Source organism: Xyrauchen texanus, chromosome 42 (assembly GCF_025860055.1).
Source record: "Xyrauchen texanus isolate HMW12.3.18 chromosome 42, RBS_HiC_50CHRs, whole genome shotgun sequence".
Taxonomy (NCBI): domain Eukaryota; kingdom Metazoa; phylum Chordata; class Actinopteri; order Cypriniformes; family Catostomidae; genus Xyrauchen; species Xyrauchen texanus.
The window spans coordinates 24,224,370-24,248,766 of NC_068317.1; the positions used below are offsets into that span (position 1 = coordinate 24,224,370).

The window sequence follows — 24,397 nt, forward strand, 5'->3', positions numbered from 1 at the left end:
AAAATCTCTAGGTGGGGCAAATTTGTGATACAAATGTTTTTCTCTGAAAGGTTCAGATTCTAAGCTTTCAATTGATGTCACATATGCCTTAGCATCTGCATTCATGGATTTCAGTGATTTAAGAGTTAAAACAGCTTGCCATATTTCCACAGTGGGTCTGCACAGTTTAAGAGGATATACAGTACTATTCTGAACAAAGCCTAAAACTACATGCAATTACACAATAAAACAAAATCAACAGAGCCATAACAGAATGTTATGATTTTTTAAAGAATATCCTTGTACTTCTCTGCAGATTTATTTGTAGCCAATGTGAGAATTGGTGCGCATGCTAGCAGATGCTTGACGGATAAGCACAGTGTGGTCACAGAGCCCTTTTGGAAAGAGTTTTCCCTCTAATTTAGATTGGCAGCTAAAATGCATTGCAAGGATCTGTTGCCATCATGTCTTCAATGACTGTAAAAGGCTATCTGAGAGCTTGCGGTATTAGTGCATCATAACTGTAGACACAAAATGCTGTCAGCAAGACATTGCTGTGGTATTTCATCAGCACAGTCGTTACTAGCAATACTCGACTCTCTAACCAAACATAAGCACTAAGACGTTATCTCCCAGAGGGTAGGGAACCAATCCAACAAAGGTAATGGTATTCGTACACTTCTCTACAAACAAGCCATGAAAACGGAACATCTATTATAGTGCAATCAGGAAGTCGTTTATCACTGTGAGACTGGTGTATGTTTGTACCGTTTAACACAGGGTGCAGTGCGAAAAGACGCACCACTTCCTCTCAGTATCCTAGCAACAGGCCTGGAAGGCGGAGGAGGTTGATGATATTCACACTCTTGTACAGACAGCTCCTCTTGTTCCTGAGACATGTGACCTAGCATGACCCCCGTCTCCATTCAGTCTCTAAGAGAGCTTTGAGGGCCAGAAACTCCTCACTCATTTTCCATTCAGAGAAAAGCTTAGACCACATGCCCTGCAGTCACTTATGGTATGAAGGAAGTTGGTGTTTTATTTGCAGCCTCATTGTGGAAGCTTCCCAATTTAACCATAAAGCTCTGTATTTAACTGATGACGCATGGGTGAAAAGTTAGGAAACATGCAACATTATCGCTACAAAAGGTGGATTGCAAGACAGTTTTATCATTGACAAAATGCCTAATTTTTAATCTATAACTACAGCTAGATTAAACTTTTCTGATGAAAATGGTGAGTGGTGCTTGCTCATACAAAACTTGCCACCATGACGTTAGGGTGTTGTGGGTGATTGCCATGGCACTGCTCTGCGGTCCCCAAGGTGTTTAGAGTGTTATTGTTTTTTGTGTGTTGTTAGGGTCAGGGTTCCCACACCTTTTTACCAATGAGTTTCAATGATTTCTCCATGACTTTTCCATGACTTTTCCAGTTGCTTGGATTGGATAATGATTTTTTTTCTAAATATTTAATAGAGACTGCACTAACAAAGACGATTTTCAAGCCAATTAAATGTATTGAAATATGCACTGTATATTCACTAATGATATTTTCATGACATTTTAAGATTTACAGAATTTCCATGAGTTTCCAGGCCTGGAAATCCCCATATAAAAATGACTTGATATTTCCACCAAGTTGGGAATTCTGGGCAGTTGCATGGTGGTTGATTACTGGCCCAAGTAAAAGTAGCCCACCCCCAAGTTTCTATGATATTCTGGTCCCTAAATGTGGCTTGAGAGCCTTTTGCATTTTTCCATTTGTCTGTCAGGTGAAATCCTAAGTCTGATTGCTTAGTAATGTAATAACAAATGTTTCCTCAACAACCCACATGATTAGAGGTATCATTCATGCGTTAGGTGGTTCAAATACCTAACCCTAAGATCGATGAGGAATGGCAGCAATTAAATAAACCTCTTTAAAAATGCTTGTTTTGAAATGAAATCTTACTCTCAGGCTTTTGATGAAATTAGTTTTCATTTTTCTACATCATAGCAGATTTCTCTCAAAAGGAGTGTCATGTGAGTGGGAGATTAGCGGTCCCCATGCAGCACATCCTGACCCAGAATCTATTTCCTCCTAGCATGGGGTGCATTTTTAATGAGTTTCTGAATCTCCCAAAATGCCGACCAATCTTGGAGAGAAACCCTACTGAAAAGACCATCATAGACCAGGATGATTTTTCATACTGGTCTGGTGCTGGTCTAGCTAGTGGGCCACCATTGCTATGGGTTCTTGACTGTGAAAATAGTCAACTAGCATTATCTTTCCATTTACACAGGTTGGCCAGCTGTTTAAGCTATTTAAAGGGAAAGTTCACCCACCCAAATGTTAAAATTCCATCCTCATTTACACACTCTCATGTTGTTCTAAACCTGTATGACTTTTTTTATTTATTTTTTCCCCCCAAATATTATGCCCAATTCCCAATGTGCTTTTAAGTCCTTGTGGTCGCGTAGTGATTCGCCTCAATCCGGGTGGGCGGAGGACAAATCTCAGTTGCCTCCACGTCTGAGACTGTCAATCCTCACATCTTATCACGTAGCTTGTTGAGCGCATTACCACAGAGACAGCACGTGTGGAGGCTTCACGCCATCCACCGTGGCATCCACGCTCAACTCACCATGCACCCTACTAAGAACTAACCACATTATAGCGACCATGAGGATGTTATCCCATGTGACTCAACCCTCCCTACCAACCAGGCCAATTTGGTTGCTTATGGGACCTGGCTGGAGTCACTCAGCACACCCTGCGATTCGAACTAGCGAACCCCAGTGCTGTTAGCTAGCGTCTTTTACCACTGAGCTACCCAGGCCTCACCTGTATGACTTTCTTATGTGGAACACAAAAGCAGATGTTAGGCAGAAAGAAAGCCTCAGTCACCATTTACTTTTATTCCATTTTTTTTCTATACAATAAAAGAGAAAAGTGACTGAGGCGGTCATCTGCCAAACATATCCTGTTGTGTTCCATGAAAGAAAGTCTTATGAATTTGAAACAACATGGAGGGGAGTAAATTAAGCTAGAATTTTATTTTTTTGGGATAAACTATCCCTTAAAGAAGGTTGTTGGGGACACCAGCACACCAGCTTCCATGCTGGTCACCAGCTTTTTTTCCACCAGGAAAGAGCTGTGTGGGATTATCTGCAAGGTCATAGTAAAGTTAATGCTGCTTTTTTATTTGCTCTCTGATTAGTCTACCTGCATTTAGAAAAATACACCTTGCAGCAATGCAGGAGACCAGAATAGGCTTATGAGATCAAAGAGCCTTCAGGTAATAAGAGTAAGACCCCTCAACAATTTGTGAGGTTGACCAAAACAGTGGTTCGGAGGTTGATTGCAGTGAAAAGTCCCAGTTTTGCAGCAACTGAGATACCTGAATAAATGAGATACCCACATGTAAAAGGAATATTCGAGGTTCAATACAAGTTAAGTTAAATCGACAGCATCTGTGGCATAATATTGATTACCAAAAGAAAAAAAAAATCCTTTTCTTTAAAAAAAGGAAAATTGAGGCACTTACAAATAAATAAGTGGGGCCACTTTTTGCATTGTTTTAAGGCAGAATTGTGAAGTATCATTCTCTAAAAGCATAACTGTGTCAGGGCGGAGAACGGGCCCGGGTCGTGATGCTACACACCTGGCCCCTAATCAGACTAATCAAGCCTCAGAGAGGGATAAGGGCCGACTGGAAGCTGCAGTGCGCGCGAGAGAGACAGATTTACGGACAGCTGTCCGACACCTGTGAGTGTTTGTCTTTTTGTTTAGTTCTTCATTACTATTGAACTATTATTTATATTGTCAAGCCGGTTCTCGCCTCCTTTCCATTTCCAAAATCTCTTTACAATAACATTCACTCTTTTGTAAAAACCTGTGTGTTATTTGAGCTGTAAAGTTGCTTAAATCCTATTTTTTTATGGTCGTTTCAGAGATTAACGGTTTATGCCTTTGTTACGTTGTCATGACAACACATTTGTAAAATTGGAACTTTACACAGTAAAGTTTCACAAGCGGTTTTAAATCACACTAAAATCATGTTGGCATGCATTTCATTTACGTCTTGTGCCTATACTTATGAAACAGTGACGATTATCACATTTACAGTTATACTTTTTACAGTAAATGCCTCACTGTAACCTAGATATGTGCTTTTTTTAAAGAAAAGGAGGGACAACTCAAAATCCTTTTTGGGTTAATCTACATTGTCACAAATGCTTTCGATTGAGCTTAACTTGTATTGAACCCAGAAAATTCCTTTAAGATGAACTCTGCTGACTCCAACAGAGATACAGAGACAAACTGTTACACAGCTACGGAGTGAAGCAGAAGATATCGGTTTAACAAACCTTTATCCAAATACTGATTTTGCTATGAATCTGCACATCTGATCACACAAGATGCACCATACACCATGAAATTAACTATGGAAAATGCTGCTGAATTGGTAATGCAATATACGGTTTTGTGGCATTTGGCTGTTTTAGTTATTAGAAAATGTGCTTTGCTTTTTAAAATTAGGTGCATAGTGTCAAAATAACAATGTTCAAAATAATTTTCATGTTGATGAGCTGAACTGTTGAGTTTTGACACAAGACTTAAAATGACTGGTAAGAATTTATTATTTTATGATTGATTTGTTATTAACAGGAGAAAAAACAGGAATAAAAACCAAATAATTCAAATAATGAGGCAATTCAAATCAACAGTGCGATTTAAAAAAAAAAAAAAAAAAAAAAAGAGCAGGCACATCTCATGAGTCAAAGGAATCAAGGGAGCTGACTGTGACTTTTCTTTTTATTCTTTCTTTCATTACAGAAAAACAAATCAATGCATAAATACCATGATTCACAATTTCCTTGCCTCTACTTTCATTCCCGCTAAGCGTCAGCCAATCATGACTAGTTGCGACCTGAATGAAGCTTCACCAAAGCCACCAAAATAACATCTACAGTAGAATTGTCTAATTCTGTTCAGAACCTACTCAAAATCATAAATGAATTCCTGCTGTTCCAACTAATCTTGGGGTTATTAAGGATGTCAGAAGCATGCATTTGTGTTATGTGCTTTTGAAAAACTCCCACACACAAATGAGCAACTCTGTTTTATATGCATTTATTTAATATATTTGGACTGATTTGCCCACACAAATCCGGTATAGAAACATCACAGACTGTGCTTTCTTGGTGGCTCACAAACAGTACAAAATACATGTACCTTAGAAGATGAAGGATGTCGGTTTTTACATTTAAAATACTTTCTTCTATTACAGGTTCATTTGCAGACATATGTAATGCAGCATTCATATGTTGACTTCTGAGTGTTAATATCAGCACTCTGTGGCTATAGCAAAAACACAACGTATCCCTGAAATATATCTCTGAAAATATCTGGTTAATGTGAAGAATTCTAAATAACATTACGAGTGCACAGGTATGAAAAATAGCACATTTATGAGGAATAACAGGACCCGATTCAGTTGACATGAATTTGCAAATTCCACTGATTCAAATGATCTTTCATTTTGACTTCACTGTTCACACCTTTTCTCTTTTACTCTCATTAACACATGCTACACAGAATAGGTGCACATTCACTTAACAGCTAATCTTGTGCTGTAACAAATCAATCTTATTTTCTGTATAAAAGGCAAATGACAATTTCCATCAAAAATAAGATGTAATGCCTGATAAAGTCTGACCCCTCCATTGGCCTTCAGGAGTGGCCGACACATCAGATCACACTGCTGACTGCACTCAGACTGCATTCAATGTCAAACCCCAATAACTTCTGCAAAGTGCCACTTCTGCTTGATCTAAATAAGAGGCATATATTGCAGTCACATCCTCTTTCACTTTGAGTTCATGTATCCAATAATATTTTTATTCCAATAAATCTGTAACGTTATGACAGGTGTTGAGACTTACAGATTGCTTAAAGGTTTAGTTCACCAAAAAATTTAAATTCTGTCATCACTTACTCACTGTCCTGTTGTTCCAAACCCTTTCTTGCAAAGAAGATACAAGATAGAATGTTAGCCTCAGTCACCATTCACGTTTACTGCATTTTTTTTTTCCACACAATGAAAGTGAATGGTGACTTAGGATGTCATTCTGCCTAAAATCTCCCATTGTGTTCCACAGAAGAAAGAAAATCATATGGGTTTGGAATAACATGAGTAAAGTAAATGGGAGTAAATAAATAAATGATGGCAGAATTTTCTTGATTTGGTGAACTATCCCTTTAGCTGCTCCTCAATGCTTGAGATCTGAGAATCAGATCAGACCCCATGATCAGTGATCTCATAATTAAAAAAAAATTAAAAACCCATGTAACAGAGCACTACATTCTCCTCATGGCACTTGATCAATAAGACCAGAATCAGTGGTCTGAACACTGTGGGTAAACCAGACAAAAATTATAAGAGTTTGCATTTTCACTGCTCAGGAAATCTAAAGTTTTATTGGAAGAATTTGAAGAGAAATATTTTAGTTCATGTTGAAATCTCTGTAAGCTTAAACCAGCCAATTCTGGTTTGTTTGCTGGTTTTAGAGGGGTTATGGGCACATGCTGGCAGATCAGCAGGCCCACCAGCTAAACCAGCTGAGCACCAGTTTGGGAAGGCTGGAAGTCTAAAATATAAATTTGAGGTTTTCTTGTCCTTAAGATAACAAAAGGAACATGCCTTCTCATTTTAAGAAATTTGGCAATTTGTGTTGAACGTTTGAAACACTTGACTGAAATGTTTCTCATGATCTCAAAAATCTTTTGATCTGAAGGTGTATGCATAAATGTTTGAAATTAGTTTTGTAGACAAAAATATAATTGTGCCAACATATTAATTTATTTAATTATAAAACAAAACTTAATTTAAACTGATGACTTGGACCAAATAATACAGAAAAGAAGGCAAAAAGTGCCCAACACAGACGGGAGCTCCTTCAATACGGTTTAAAAAGCATCCCAAGGTGACACCTCAAGTAGTTGGTTGAAAAATGTGAAGAGTTCATGTCTGCAAATTCTAGGCAAAGGGTGACTACTTTGAAGATGCTAAAATATAACAGTTTTATTTATTTCACAACATAATTCCCATATTTCCTTTTCTATTATTCCATAGTTTTGATGACTTTACTATTATTCTAAAATGTGAAAAAAATATATACATAATAAAAAATGAGTGTTTAAAAACTATTGACCAGTAGTGTATATAATGTATACAATAATTTGTATGAAATTTCAAGCATTGTATAGCCTTCATTCCTCAAAACAATGATTGAATGATCAGTTTCTAGAGAAAGCTCAACTTAGTGTGTGTGTGTGTATAATCTTATGACCCACTGGAATTGTGATATAGTCAATTAAAAGTGAAACAATCTGTCTAAACAATCGTTGGAAAAATGACTCATGTCATACACAAAGTAGACATCATAAACGACATTAAAAAACTATAGTTTGCTAATATTAAATCTGTGGACTGGTTAAAAAATTTGTTTTAATAACTTCAACATAAGTGTATGTAAACTTCTGACTTCAAATGTATATATATATATATATATATATATATATATATATTTAATATATATATATATATATTTAATATATATATATTTAATATATATATATATATATATATATATATATATATATATATATATATATATATATATATATATATATATATATCATACATGTTCCCAAATCATAATGAAATTTGAATATGTACATATGTATATACCCAAATACAGCAATTGATAGTTTTTAAGAGTGTAAAAGAAGGTGTGAAGGATCTTTCAGAGAAATGGCAAGAAGTGTAAGAAAACACATGAGTCCTGACATGCCTGAAAATACCACACAGACTCTGGTGAGGAACTAACAGTTATGTGCAAATCTCTCAATAGAGGAAAAGGGAACATCTCACCAGGTGGAACTCTCAAGCTAAACAGTGAGGGAAAAACAAAACACACTTCTGAACTAGCTGTCTGATATTTGCAAAAATGTACCATGGTAACAATAGTTCTGACAAAATACCATAATCCATGCTATATGCTATATGGTTGATAAGATGCAGTGTTTTTTACGGAACCATGGTCATGGGGGGACATAATATTGTCAGGGGACCTCAACTTCCAAAGTCTTAATAATATTCTGGCCCAAAGATGTGGCTCTGGTCCTTCCTTATTTATTAGCCTTTTTGAAATTTGTAATACTTGAGTTTAGGGGTTTGTCCAATTGTGCAACCTGGTCTCATAGTGAAAATGTGACTATATACATTTTGCAAAATGGGTTTCCAGGTGATTTATAAATAAAAAAAATTCTCTCCATTACTCAGAACCTGCTATTTTATGATATCGACATGTTTCACATCTTTTGAAAAACGACACATTTTCAGCTCACCTCATAGAGCGTTCAACTTTGAGTCGGATGACCACAGTTCAAGTCCAGCCACGATAACAAGCTGACATGTAACGCAATATAATCAAAGAAGCCACATGAAATGATGTGGCTGCTTCAGAAAACAGGCTTTTCATTTTGCTTCTGCATTTTAAAACACTTTTGGTTAGGTTTAGGCATTGAGTAGTCTTTTTTATAGTCTTTGCCCCTTCCTAATTTCTTCAATATTGGTGTATTTTTCATACTAAATTGTTTAAAATCTTCAAACGAGATATAACATAAAACAAAGGCAGCCTGAGTAAACACAAAATACAGTTTTCAAATATATATATATATACACACACACACACACACACACACACACACACACACACACACAGTATATATATTTTGAAGCAAAAAAGTTATACAACACCTATATCACCCATGTGAAAAACTAACTACCCCCTCAAACTTAATAGCTGGTTGTGCCACCTTTAGGAGCAACAACAGCAAACAAAGACTTCCGATAACTGGATAGTCTTTCACAACGCTGTGGTGGAATTTTGGCCCACTCTTCATTGCAGAACTGCTTTAGTTCAGCCACACTGGAGAGTTTTTAGCATGAACTTCCTGTTTAAGGTCCTGTCACAGCATCTCAATCGGGTTCAAGTCAGGACTTTGACTCGGCCACTCCAAAACTTTAATTTAGCTTTTTTTGAGCCACTCAGAGGTGGACTTACTCCTATGCTTTGGGTCGTTGTCTTGCTGCATAATCCAGTTGCGCTTGAGCTTCAACTCACTGACTGATGACCTGATATTCTCCTTTAGGATTTTCTGGTAGAGAGCAGAATTCATGTTTTCCTGAATTATTGCAATCGCCCTGGCCCTGAAGCAGCAAAGCATTCCCACACCATCACACTTACACTCATGTGTGACCATAAGTATGATGTTCTTTTTGTGAAATTCTTTTTGTGAAAGACTGAGTTTGATTTACACCAGATGTAACAGGACCCCTGTCTTCCAAACAGTTCTACTTTCTACTCAGTCCACAGAACATTCTCCCAAAATCTTTGAGGATCATCAAGGTGTGTTTTGGCAAAATTCAGACAAGCCTTAAGGTACTTCTGGGTTAGCAGTGGTTTTTACGTCGCCACTATTCCATAATTGCCATTTTTTACCAATGTCTTTCTGATAGTTGAGTCATGAACAATGACCTTTATTGATGCGAGAGAGACCTGTAGTTCCTTGGGTGTTTTCCTTGGCTTTTTTTGTGACTTTCTGGATAAGCCGTTGCTGTGCTCTTGGAGGAATATTGGAAGGTTGGCCACTTCTGGGAAGGTTCACTACTGTGCCAAGTTTTCTCCATTTGGAGATAATGGCTCTCACTTTGGTTCTTTGGAGTCCCAGAGCTTTTGAAATAGCTTAGTAACCTTTCCCAGACTGTTGTATTTCAAATCACCTTTTCCCTTATCATTTCTGGAATTTCTTTCAACCTTGGCATATTGTTACTGGATGAGACCTTTTAGCCAACTTCATGTCGCTGAAAACATTCTACTTGTAGATTTGATTGAACAGGGCTGGCAGTAATCAGACCTGGGTATGTCTAGTCCAGCTGAACCCCATTATGAATGCGATTTCATAGATTTGGGGATTTAGTAACTAAGGGGTAAGATACGCATTCACACAGGCCCAGTTGGAATTGGATATCTTTTTTCTTCAGCAAATAACATTATCATTGAAAAAATTTGCCTTTGTATTATGTTAGATTTTGCTTGAATTTTAAAACAATTTAGTATGAGATATACACAAAAACAGATCGTTTGACTAGCTAAAGACGCCATAGAAAGCCTGTTGCATAAAACAAGCTCACAGTTGTCTTTAGTAAGATAGTCTAATTTGCATTGCATTGTGGGAAAAATAAGACACTGAACAGCTTAAAGAAAATGTCAGACAGTGGACGCTCAATACATTTTTTATTCACTGAGAATATTTGTTTATTAGGAGGACTACAGTGCTTCAAAATGTATTTTAATGAACACATTTAGTTATTTAAACCAAATAATTAAAAACACAACATTTTGTTCCCATTTTTGAAGTCAAATCTTCAACCAAGTCTCAACTCATGCCCCTTTCAGCCCCCACTGGCTCAGCTGACAGCCATTTTACCATTGAAAATAAAATTAGTTAGCAAAAGTTAGCCTGAGGTGTGCTGTCTTACATTTTGGTCTTTAATTAGACTGATCTAAGTTTTTATGCAACTGACTGAAAAAATTAAGACCAACATTTTAGACGACTAACTAGTAAGACTAGTCTAAAACAGTTTTATGCAACCGGCCCCAGGTTGAAATTGTAATAGTCAAAGTAGCACCACCAATAAGTTCAGTAACTTCACATTTTAACAGAAAACTATGATTACCATGGTAAATATTTGTAAGGGATAGATGGGATTATATTAATAATCCCATTAAGTGTTAACTCACTACTTACCTTATATACTTGTCCATACGTCCCATTTCCCACTAGCTCCACCAGCTCAAATATGCCTGCAGGGTCCTGAGGGGAGAGAAATAATAGAAGAAAAGATTAGCTTGCATTGTTCCTGTCATTGGACATCAAGGAAAATCACACATACTTAAACACTGAGGTCATCATAAACACGGAGACTGATACTGCAGTCATAAGGCCTAAACAAAAAGTGTGTCAATTACAGTTAAATATCTGTTGGAACATTGAACATAAAAGCCCAATAAGCAAAGGCCATAAAATGAACTTTGAAACTAACTTATGAGTCAGACAAATTATGAGGAACCGAAGTGGAAAGATTCAGTCAAATATAAATAAATCTACAAATACGATTTCCTGAAAATCATAAACACAACCATAACTTATCTCTGTTCTCATACAGCAAACATGTCAATAATGTTCTGTACTTCCTGTACCAAGTGTTATTGTGCAGATAGTTCTGCATTTTTGGTAAAATTGCAGTCTAACTTTGCTTATACAGGTGAAACTCAAAAAATTAGAATATCGTGCAAAAGTTCATTAATTTCAGTAATTCAACTTAAAAGGTGAAACTAATATATTATATAGACACATTACAAGCAAAGTAAGATATTTCAAGCCTTTATTTGATATAATTTTGATGATTATGGCTTACAGCTTATGAAAACCCCAAATTCAGAATCTCAGAAAATTAGAATATTACATGAAATCAATTAAAAAAAGGATTTTAAATACAGAAATGTCGGCCCTCTGAAAAGTATAATCATGCATATGTACTCAGTACTTGGTTTGGGCCCCTTTTGCATTAATTACTGCCTCAATGCGGCGTGGCATGGATGCTATCAGCCTGTGGCACTGCTGAGGTGTTATGGAAGACCAAGATGCTTCAATAGCGGCCTTCAGCTCTTCTGCATTGTTTGGTCTCATGTCTCTCATCTTTCTCTTAGCAATGCCCCATAGATTCTCTATGGGGTTCAGGTCAGGCGAGTTTGCTGGCCAATCAAGCACAGTAATACCATGGTCATTGAACCAGGTTTTGGTAATTTTGGCAGTGTGGGCAGGTGCCAAGTCCTGCTGGAAAATGAAGTCAGCATCTCCATAAAGCTTGTCTGCTGAAGGAAGCATGAAGTGCTCTAAAATGTCCCGGTAGACGGCTGCGTTGACTCTGGACTTAATAAAGCACAGTGGACCAACACCAGCCGATGACATGGCTCCACAAACCAACACAGACTGTGGAAACTTCACACTGGACTTCAAGCATCTTGGATTGTGTGCCTCTCCATTCTTCCTCCAGACTCTGGGACCTTGGTTTCCAAATGAGATGCAAAATTTGCTCTCATCAGAAAAGAGGACTTTGGACCACTGAGCAACAGACCAGTTCTTTTTTTCTTTAGCCCAGGTAAGACGTTTGACATTTAAAGCCCATGTTCAGGACCCGTCTGTGTGTGGTGGCTCTTGATGCAGTAACTCCAGCCTCAGTCCACTCCTTGTGATGCTCCCCCACACATTTGAATGGCCTTTTCCTGACAATCCTCTCCAGGCTACGGTCATCCCTGCTGCTTGTGCACCTTTTTCTTCCACACTTTTCCCTTCCACTTAACTTTCTATTAATGTGCTTTGATACAGCACTTTGAGAACTTCCAACTTCTTTTGCAATTACCTTTTGAGGCTTTCCCTCCTTGTGGAGGGTGTCAATGATGGTTTTCTGCACAACTGTCAGGTCAGCAGTCTTCCCCATGATTGTGAATTCAACTGAACCAGACTGAGAGACCATTTAAAGGCTCAGGAACCCTTTGCAGGTGTTTAGCTGATTAGAGTGTGACACTTTGAGCCTACAATACTGAACCTTTTCACAATAGTCTAATTTTCTGAGATTCTGAATTTGGGGTTTTCATAAGCTGTAAGCCATAATCATAAAAATTATATCAAATAAAGGCTTGAAATATCTTACTTTGCTTGTAATGAGTTTATATAATATATTAGTTTCACCTTTTAAGTTGAATTACTGAAATTAATGAACTTTTGCACGATATTCTAATTTTTCGAGTTTCACCTGTATATATATATATATATATATATATGCAAAGTAACACGATTTATCAGTTTAACTCACAATACCATACTGATATTCTAATGCCAATCGATACTTAATGAAATTTTTATATTTAGTATTTTGGGGATAAAGAGAGACTGAGCATCACTGGGAGCAAATGTGTGAAAAAACCGAAACACATTGGAGCATTAGACCACCGAACCCTCAATTATTTATATTTGACTATTTGTTAACTCAGAAAACTCTAAGAATACAAGTCATCAATTTTTTAAAGGATGTTAATATAGATCCTTCTTTAAGCTGGACTGCAAGGGTTTGTGTAATGATAAACATGCTGAAACTAAGGTATACTTTTCCCTCACATTCCTTTTTTCCTGACACTGACATTCCTATGTTCTGTACTATTTTGACTGTTTGGAAGTTTGCAAGTAAAAGATTGCACCGTATACTGTTACAGTTTTTAAACACATTTAACCAAATATAAAGATATCCACATAATATCGTAGCACCATGTCCCTGTTGATTACCACCGGTAATGTTTACCCATATTGTTAGAGTGAGAACTAATATTTAAAGACTTAAAAATCTCTACCTGTCTGGTGTGATTCTATTTAAAAATGAATGATAAACGACACAGCAGTATGTGGAGTAAAAAAAAGGCACTAGACTGTCAAATCACACTTACATGTCATTTACATTTAATACATCTGAGGCAGTTTTCAGAGCTGTCAGTTCAATTCTACTCCAACGAGCATGATGCTCATGAAAATAAGCACATCAATAAATAATGCAACACACCTGGAGCAATAAGTAACACATGTTGCCATGGTAATCCAACAATAGCTGCCACTCATGTCACCAGAGGTGTAATTTATTAAATATGGTTCATTGCACCAACTCCAAAAACACACACAGCTTGCAAAAAAAAAAAAGGGAAAAAAAGAAGAAGAATCAGGGATGTGCATGATGGAATGTGTGGGAAGAACAGATTTGGGAACATATCAGAGAAATGTAAAATTACTGAATGGACAGGGTGTGTCTCACAAAAAGTACTATGGTGTTTGGGAGATGGTACTATTTTAATATCTTTTTTGCAAAAATGTGTGACACTCAGAAGGTAATGCATTGGTTTTCCTAAAAAAAAAGATTGACCAACATACAGTTTTTACCAATGTATTGGCACCGATAGTTGCTTTTTGGAACAATTGCTTATCTGCATTTTTATTATTATTATTCATCTTTTTTTTGGCACTGGAGGTTTCTACAGATAGAAGTGCTTGGATCTATAGTATAACAGCAGCCTTAAGAGGTGAAATAAAAATAATTACTGACTATGCGTGGAGTTTGTTGTGTCACATGACTACTGCTACTGACGAATGATGTTATAGTGTTGATGAATTACGGCCAAAATGTACTTGGCACGAAAGTTTTGCGGATCGCTTCCCGCACAATATTCATGATGTATATTTCTACATAATTTAGTCTGCACGGCTTGACCATGTGATAGCCGCAGACGCGTTCATTTTCTGTGCGCATCGTTGGTGCACGCGGCGGCCATTGACTCCATTAAAAGCGTATCGCTGGCGGTCAGAAGAGTACACCCGGCCGACCAGGTGCGAGACGATCTGAAACACAGAAAAACCAAGTATACCTGGGCCTTTACTGCTCATAGAGTATTTATTAACTTATGACAATGTTTACATCTGTGTTTTTATTGTAATACATTGAGAATGATTGTAAGAGTGCATGTTTTGTTTCCCTTCTGTATTTGTGTTAGCCGTGAGCATAGACATTTCAAATTAAGAGTCCCCAGTGTTTTGCGGGCTTGTTCATAGCTGAAGGTTGTTCATAGCTGAAGGAAGTAAGGAGAGACTTAGATGATTTTTATTCACGTTTTTACTATCGGCCTATTGGTCAATTAACAGATTTTTCCACCAGCGTAGTTATCGGTAAACCTCCATTTTGAAGTACCTCAGATTACCATATAATTACCATGGTATTGACTACTGTAATCATAAAGGACCATGGTATTACCATCTGATAACATTCCCTATTGGTAAGGGGTAGCATTGTTGTAAAAAAGAAACATCATACAATGTATGTTTCGTATGTAGCCTGGTAAATGGAAATACACATACCATGGTAAATGGCAATCATTCAGCCCCATGGTAATACCATCTGATACAATCACTGTGCCATGGTACCACCACAGCAAGTATGTTTTTTGTAAGTAGTTGCACAAGTAGCAACACAAGTGTACAATGGTAATACTCTGCCGTATTAAATACATACCATGGCAATACCACGTTTACTTGGACATGTACCATGGAAATACCATGGGCATATAACATGGTAATACGTTTTAAGTACCATAATGTACCATGGCAAATGTTTTTGACAATCATAAAGCTCCATGGTATATCAATGTACTATGATATTAACATCTGATACCATCACAGTACTTTTTGTACTGTTTCTTATACTATAATCACAAAAATCAAACTGACAGATACGTCATGAACTTGGAGCCATGACCAAATGTTCTGGCTTGGACAAAAGGTCTGAAATAAACATGAATTTAGACTGACTTAAAAGCATCTGGGTAAAAGCTGAGTGGTCTGACAGAGTGGGAGCCAGTTTGTCAGCTCAGCTCAGCCGGATTCTTAAAACCAAGCATGACTTTTAGCCAAAGAGTTTGTGTGGGAAGAAGTAGGTCAGGCACACCACAAAAGAGCTGTGTGTTTGGACAGAGACACTCCACACCATGTCACTGTATGAAGCAGCTGCTGGTTGCAAGCAGAAACCTTATCAATCTCTCTGCTGCTCCAAAACCTGCCTGAATAAAAGACTGACTAATGAACTTTGCACACACCTGCACCACCACAGTACCTGCAGGAACACCTTCTTCCTGTGCTGTTTTCAAAATAATCACGTGCACATCCATCTTATGTAACTCTTTGCCAGTAGGTGTGTCTGAACCTGCATAGTGCTTTCCTGTGAACTCTTACGTAAGACTGCAAACATATATGGTGTCTAAAGAGAAATTTATAATGTATACATTGTAGAGAGTAAGGATTTACTAAATCATGCCCATGCTCACCATTTTGGGAATTCCGTAAAGGGGTGTTTACCATTCCAAACAAAGTGGCACAGTCCGTTAACAGCCACGCTACTTTTGCACCATATTTCAAGGCAAAAATCTGCATCTTCTTTACTCACCACCCACAATCAAGTTTCACCAACCACTTAAAATAGCGCTGAATTAGCACTGTGTCATGAGTAGTGTCTGTCTTACTTTTCGGCATAAGCACACCTCTTTTCTATGTAAATTAGGCTCATTATAGTTTGCACCTCTTTTACAAAATGTACTGCTACTTGCATGTTGCGATTAACAACACGCCATTACTGCCAGCGGAAAGCAGGGGTAAATGTTTTTTTTGGGGGGGGAAATAGATGAGCAACAAGCCACGTAAAAATCATTTCGAAAGAATGTTAACATAGTAACGTGATTCTATGAGACCAGGTTGGATGTTTTTGTTTACACTTTCTTTTTGATCAGCAGTAATTAATCAAATGATGATGAGCACTATAACCAGGCATTTATCCACACTAGAGGTCGACCTGATGAATGGATTTTGCGATATAGGCAACTAAGGTGGTAGAAAATGCTGATGACCTATTAATCTGCCAGTAGTTTTTTTAAATCGATTTATAGAATAATACATTTAAAAAATCTTAATCTTAGTCTTTCCTTACTAAGGTGGCCACAGACATTGAGGCTACAAGAATCCAAAATAAATAATATCCCAAAAGCAGTTTATTGTGTAACCAAAATCCCAATAATAAACAGAAAATTTCAGATATGGTGCGTAACACTGGAATTCTTTATTATAAACAAGTCCAAAACACACTGTGGACCCTTATTTTGAAATGACAATGCACTATATGTAAGTATTTACTAAATTAAGCTATTTATAGCCTATATATATATTCACCAGATGAGGTGTATTGATAAAGATTTTAAAAAAGATGGGAACATTTTTTTTTATCAGCAACTCTCGGCATAGATTTCCAAAAATACCAGAATTTCACGATTCTCGTTACCGATTTTGATACCACAAAAAAAAGTTCTGTTCTGTGTTTTTGAAAGTAGTTTCACACATTAAGATGTTGGTTATATGGCCCAGTGTGATTTAGTGGTGTAAAGCATGACATTTATTTTTCACCTTATGTTAACAGTCGCAAAAATTACCACAGTATTACAGTATCACAGTATTGAGTTGATTTGATAATATTATTAGCAGTTTAACATTTAGTTATTAAATATGTCTGATAAAAACACAGCAAAATATTTCAGTTATAACAAATTCTTCAAATTTATTTAGGATTTCTTCAACTTTAATCCTTTAACTTTTTGATCTTGAACAAAGGACACTCTTAATTCTACAAGGTAAAAAAAGAAATAAAATCATAAATAGGTAAAACCATAACAAAATAAATGTGCTTAATAAAAATCATTGTGTTATAGTAAAAACATAGTAAGCACAAAATCAATATGGTAACGGTCATGTTTACAATATATAGTCATGGTTACTATATGGAAACTACAGTATTATTGTTGCGAAACCATGGCTAATTGTATCAAAACCATGATTTCTGCAAAGAAAACCAGTGACAACAGTTATTGTTACTACAATATAGTAAAAACATGGTTCATTTTCACTGGGTATTTAACTAAAAAAACCTTTCCACCAATTACTAAAATCAACATTTTAACTTAATGTCAACACTATTACGCTACATGCATCGACACAAAATGCATTTCAAACTCTACTGCACATATATTTAATATTCTGAAGGAACTAAAAATATCACTATATAAATCACATATCTTATAGAAACATGGCAATGATCACCCCAATCGCTTTAGTTTAGCACTGAGTGCTTGCTTAAAAACAAAAGAGAGTATGTGCAGTTTCGGCTCATCTGCAGATTTTTCCCCAGTGATTTCAGCGTAAATTATCATTTAGTATATCGATGTATTACCAGCAGGGCTGGACTGGTTATTTGGCATACCGGGCATTTTCCCAGTCAGCCGACGCATTTACCCGGCCGACCAGGTGCGAGACGATCTGAAACACAGAAAAACCAAGTATACCTGGGCCTTTACTGCTCATAGAGTATTTATTAACTTATGACAATGTTTACATCTGTGTTTTTATTGTAATACATTGAGAATGATTGTAAGAGTGCATGTTTTGTTTCCCTTCTGTATTTCTGTAGTCAGCCGACACATTTTTGGGCCGATCAGGGGTGGAATGGCCATCGGTAGAACCGAGCGGGCTTGTGGGTTGGCTGCAAAACGTGCTGAATGGGCCACGATAAGCTAAAATGAGCCGTTGCTTTATGCGCTCTGACCACAAAACGGCACTGCGATATGCAGAAAAAAAAAGATTCAACTTTATTGTCATTGTACAGAGCCAATGAAATGCAGTTGTTTTCGCATATCCCAACTAAGCTGGGGTCAGAGCACAGGGTCAGCCATGAAACAGCACCCCTGGAGCAGATAGGGTCAAGGGCTTGCTCAAGTGGTATCTTGGCGGTGCTGGGGCTTGAACCCCCGACCTTTCGGTCAGTAACCCAGAGCCTTAACCGCTTAGCCATCACTGGCCCTGTCAGTGAATACTGAATTGTGGGTGGCTAACCGTACGGTTCTTTTTATTTATTTTTTACAGAGAACTGTTGCACCCCTAGTCTGTATGATGCACTCGGGCTGCACTAATGATGAGCTCTGCTCGTGATGCACTTCAGATGTGCTCGTGATCCGCTGCGCTAGCGACACCTGTATGTTACCTTTAAAAGTGAGTGAATGTAACATGAGCAAGGCACAATTTAAATACTTATTTTTACTCAAAGGTTATATGATGCTGTATAAATGTAGCTGAAAAATCTCTTTATATTTATACAATACCGTCAATGAGAAGATTTCAACAGTATGATAACCGTTCATTTTAAAACCGAGGTCCACTGGCGGCCAAAAATTTGGAATACTGTACAGATTTTTCAAAAGGAAATTGGTGGCATTCATCTGATTACAAAGTATAGTCAGAACATTACTGATGTAATGTGGTTAATTAAATGAATCTTAAATTGTCTTTCTGTTCGTTTGTGAGTTACCACAGTCTACAATAGACCGGCATGTCTTATGGTAAATTTAAGGACAAAAATGGCAAAAAAAAGAAACCGCTTTCTCTAGAAACTCAATCAATCATTGTTTTGTGGAATGAAGGCTATACGGTGCTTGAAATTGCCCCAAAAAACTGAAGATTTTATTAGTGCCATTTAATTTAATTTAATTTATCGGCCTATATAAGCCTTTCACAATACATCGGTATCTGCGTACATGTTTACCAATATGCACAAAAACATTTTTCTGAACAAATAATGCTGAAAACAATGCTTTAGAATTGGTGTCATAACGTAGTTTGTCCAGCAGAGCGCGCTCCAACTCCGCCGGTGGTTCTGCAGACTGGGCAGAGTTAAGTGGTGCAGAGTTAAGCAGTGTCTTCTCGGAAAGCTGCTAACTAGTTTGTGAAATACATACTGGAAAGTTAATAAACAATGACCCCATAATTTTCCCTTTTCAATATAACTAATATAACGTTAACCCTGTCCCTGACAACCATGTCACTCATTGTTTATCACATTTGTTTGCTGTTAGCCAGCTATAGTTTGTCAGTGCAGTCAGTAACGTAGCAGATATTTGCAGCTCAGCAGACAATGGTGCGGTGGTAGATTGTGTCTGTTGAGTGTTGATTTCACAGTATGTTGTTACCTAGTTGGTGAGACGCAATGCTGGAAAGTAAATAAAGTCCATCTTTTGCTCTCTTATGCAGACCGGACAAAGAAAACGGTGCTGTGATATGCAGAAAACACCCAAAAAAATAGACATTGGATAACAGATATTTGGAAAAGAGTGTTATGGATCTTAAGCCCATTGAGCTTATGTGGGATCAACTAAACTGTAAGGTGCTTGAGAAGTGCCCGACAACACAGCCACATCTATGGCAAGTGCTACAGGAAGTGTGGGGTGAAATGTCACTTGAGTATCTGGACAAACTGACAGCTAGAATGCCAAGGATCTGCAAAGCTGTCATTGCTGCACGTGGAGGATTTTTTGATGAGAGCTCTTTGAAATGGTAAAAAATTTGAAACAAATTAATATTGTAATAGTAATTTTCACTTTATTAATGTCCTGACTATACATTGTGATCAACTGAATGCCACTTTGATGAATGAAAGTAACAATTTCTTTCCATAAGAACAAAATCTGTGCATCATTACAAACTTTTGGCCACTAGTGTATGTACGTACGTACGAGCGCACACACACACACACACTAGTTCAGTTGTCGACTTTCTGGGTGGGGTCACACATTAAATCTCTTGAAACCAACAATAAGTAAGGGGCCATCTGCAAAGCACTTCTGAAGTACTGAATGTTAAGCTTCTAATTAGACCATTTTGGTTTAAAAGAGCAGTTCACAATTGTGCAATGCAAGTTTAACAAGTAGGGCTGCACAATTAATCGAAAAACTAACCACGATTACGGCTCCCACAATTATGTAATTGTGAAAACTGGCAATTACAGCGTTCAATTCAAGTCTGCTCCTGTTGCGTCAATTTTTTCTATTTACAACATGTTTTTGCAACAGTTGTGTATTCTTCTAAACAATCATTAACATGTCCGTTAAGCAAAGAAATGGCAATAGCCAATCAGAGCCACTTAGATTAGTCCTCCGTCCTATCTGTAATGACAACTGATCCTAATGCGCAAGTTTTAAACTGCCTGAATGCCCAGATGCTTGCTTTATGTTCTTGCTCTCTTCATGCAGCACACAAAAATTAATACTGAAGAAAATCTTCTGACACTTGAAAAGCTGTAGAACTAGAGCAAAAAGCATATTGCACCACTTGCTTTGAACGTAGATTTTAAATACACTACAATTGAGCAACACAACAAATCTAAAATGATCCCGTTCTAATCAAGGCACAGACGTGGTGTAAATAATTGATTTATTATGCTGATTAGACAGCTTTGTTTTTAATGAGAGCATTCGTTAAAAGTGCAGAACGTGGTGTTGAGTGTCACTGCGCTCGAGTGGAAATGCAGATCTCAAACAGTGTAAACCTGCAGTGAGTGACAGCAGTCATTGTAATGGGAGAGTTTGTCGCATTGCTCGATTTCTGTGTACAATTTATTAAAAATGTAATTACAGTTTTGTTATGTTAACAAGTAGGCCAATGTGAATTTGAGTTGTACAAAATAGCAATAAAATAATTAATCTTAACTGTTCCAAGTGTGTTTTGGAGGTGTAGTCAACCTAAAGAATATTGCATGAATGGCATATTTCAGGATTATCGCATCTGCTCTAATAAGACCCATTTGCCATGCAGCTGGTATTGGTACAGTAGATTTCAAATGTTCACGAATCGCACAAACTCAGATCACAAATGACTGTTTTTAATTACCAAAGTGCAACTACTGAGGCCAAAAATGTTCTAACATGAACAAGATCACCATTGAAGATCTAACGGTATGAATGGTCCCCTGTCTAGCAAACTAAGGGCTTACTGAACGCAGTAAATTGGTCGATTTAAATCAGCTGTTAATAAGTTAAAATATTGAATATGCCATATTATTTACTGTACGTGGACTAATAATTTATTCTATACCACAGATATCAATTTACAATAATTATAATTTGCCTTACCTTAACAAACAATATTACAATATAAAATACAATACAATAAAATGCTTAGAAGAAACTGGAGCGCAGCTCATAGCCACCATTGAAATCTGCTAATCTGAAGAACCACACGGTTGCTTACTTTGTGATGTCACGGTAATTAAACAGTTTAATCGATGTGGGATATTCTGTGTGCAGTAGGCCAGTTGAGTTCCAACCATCACACTGCGCACAGAATATCGACATTAATAAATCGCAATTACAATATCAAGAGCAAAAATCAACAATTATAATTTTTGCTATAATTCAGCCCTAATAACAAGATTAAAGATAACATTAAAACAACAAAAAGTGACATAAGACTTTGAACAATGAAAAGTGAATCTGTTTGCATTTAATACATACAAGGCTATGTGTTATGTTTTTAAGTGAGTGCATTGTATTTAAGAATGCATTAGGAAGGATTAACCAAATAATATTCTATAGGTACCACAACAACCAGTTAAGACAAGCTGCAAAACAGCAAAAGGAAAAAAAAATTATTCAGGAAAATAAAGCATTGAACTGTGTTTATTGCTAAATAAATGTAATAAACTAATATGGGCTCTCCAATGCAGATATTGCTGTAAACAAGCCCCTACAGGGTCCAGTCATGTGACATCCCTGTTTGTATTCACACACAAACCGGTCTTTAAAGGATCAGAGACCAATGCTTGTTTAGACATGCCATGCTGAATGACAGGACTGAGGGCAGAGGCTACAGTTTTACTCAGCATTGAACAGAATGTCTGATAAACAATATTTCCATGAACAAAGCTGAACCCGTTGACCAGGGCAATACAGTAATGCAACACCAGCAATTACATTTCTTGTTAATCCCCACTCAATTAATCACCAGCTTGGGCTTCCGCTACAAGAAAAGTCAGGCATAATAAAGGGATAGTTCTCCCAAAGAAAAAAATAATAATCTGTCATCATTTACCTTTAAGTCATTCCAAACGTTCATGCTTTTATAGATGTTTTGCAGAATATCAGAACTGCTCTTTTCAATACAATTAAGTAGGGATAGGCACGAGTACTCAAGTACTTGGGTACTCGGACATGGCAGCAATGATCGATGGTGATCACGCATGATGTCTTTTTACATCATTCGAAATTTAATTGGCAATTACATGACAAATAAGCTCAAAGAGGGAGCTTATTTTTAATTTTGAGATTGATTACGTTGTGATTTTGAGGTTAGAGACATCTAGCAACCAAACTGATATATGATGCTGCAATGCTTTTGTTACGATAATCAAAAGTGTGTGTAATTAACTGTGTTTTTAGCACCTGTCTCTGCAAAACGTTTGCTATACATGTTATCATTTAATGTAAGAACTTTGACTCGTTAATGTATTTTACTTAATAAAAGTTTGCGTGATGCATCACACACCTGCATCTCGACAAAATGGGAGTTGAAGATTTCCGCACGAGTTTCCGAGTTAGAAGTCCTACATAAAGTGTCATTAAGTTGCACTTACCCTAGTTGAAAGGTGGAAATTCAGACTCTCCGAATTGAATGGAACGCTTCATGAATCATCACAGTTGAATAAAACTGATGATAGTTTTGTGTAAGGACTGAACTGACTGAAATTGCTGATTTGCAGAAAATCTTTCACTTTACCGTAGCTCTACAAGCATTTAAACACGAAGTATAAGGTTTGACGTCAGTGATGCCAAACACCATTGGTTCCAGCATGTCAGTAACTTGACTGATCACAAGCCATGCAAAAATGCAACAAGGGAAGGGAAGAAATGCAGTGAATAATTACTTGCATTTCAGCCTGTTCCTTTTAGAAAGCTATCGTATGGCTTCAGAAGACTAGGGAACATAGTGCAGATGTAATGCCACAGTAAACACAGAACCGCATTAATGCTTGTCAGTGCTTCATTATAGTCATTCATTACTTTTGATGGGCCATCTCTGTTAAGATACAGCCTTAGAAGCCAGCAGCCTGTATAGGCAGCAAAGCAGCTCACTAGGTTTTTAAACATACCTTTGAGGTTACGATGAACATTTGCTCTGATCATAATACTAGTAATAATCCAGATAATCTTCTGAGGTGCAGGAGGGTGAAACGTAGCTTATCATTGATTAACGCTGCTCTGGATCCCAAGAGCCTGATGTCTCTGAATCACAAGATAACAAAGTCGTAAAAACCTCTGACTGACATCTACAGCTGAGACTACCCCAGCCCTCCTTGACATGTCTCTGGGATGTAACTATCTTTCACCCATTAATTATTCAGAGAGAAAAACCTGTGGCAGGTAGGGACGGGCATTTGGGTCATTTTGTCTACTCGAGCACTCTGACTAATCACTCGAGTACACGTCGAGTACTCAAGGGGCAATTTCATAACTGTATATATAATAACATGTCTGACAAATGTCTTTGGCTGCTAGGGCTAGTGTATCGTCTATTCATTATTATAGGCTGTTATAAAATTGTATGTTACAAAATGTACAAAAGATTGCATAATCAAAATATAATGCATCATATTTTGTCATTATATGAAGATTTGCTCCCCAACTCTGAAAGAATGTGCACAATGTGTGTCTGTCTGTTCTTCCTTCAGGTTACTGTAGTAATCTTAGTAAATGTGCACCAGTTTTTTTAGTGACTGTCTGAACCATTTATTTTCAAATAACAGGAGATGCCAAAACCATTGCTTTTTAATACCACACAGGGCAGGGAGGTT

General features: G+C 37.1%; 1 protein-coding gene across 1 annotated transcript in view; it reads right to left on the reverse strand.

Moving 5' to 3' along the window:
• Nucleotides 1–24,397, reverse strand: part of LOC127635361 (traf2 and NCK-interacting protein kinase-like) — an 82,219-nt gene that overhangs the window by 52,799 nt on the left and 5,023 nt on the right. Inside the window, exon 2 of the mRNA XM_052115339.1 lies at nt 10,840–10,905. Coding sequence (XP_051971299.1) covers nt 10,840–10,905 — 66 coding nt within the window. The remainder of the gene's footprint in view (nt 1–10,839; nt 10,906–24,397) is intronic.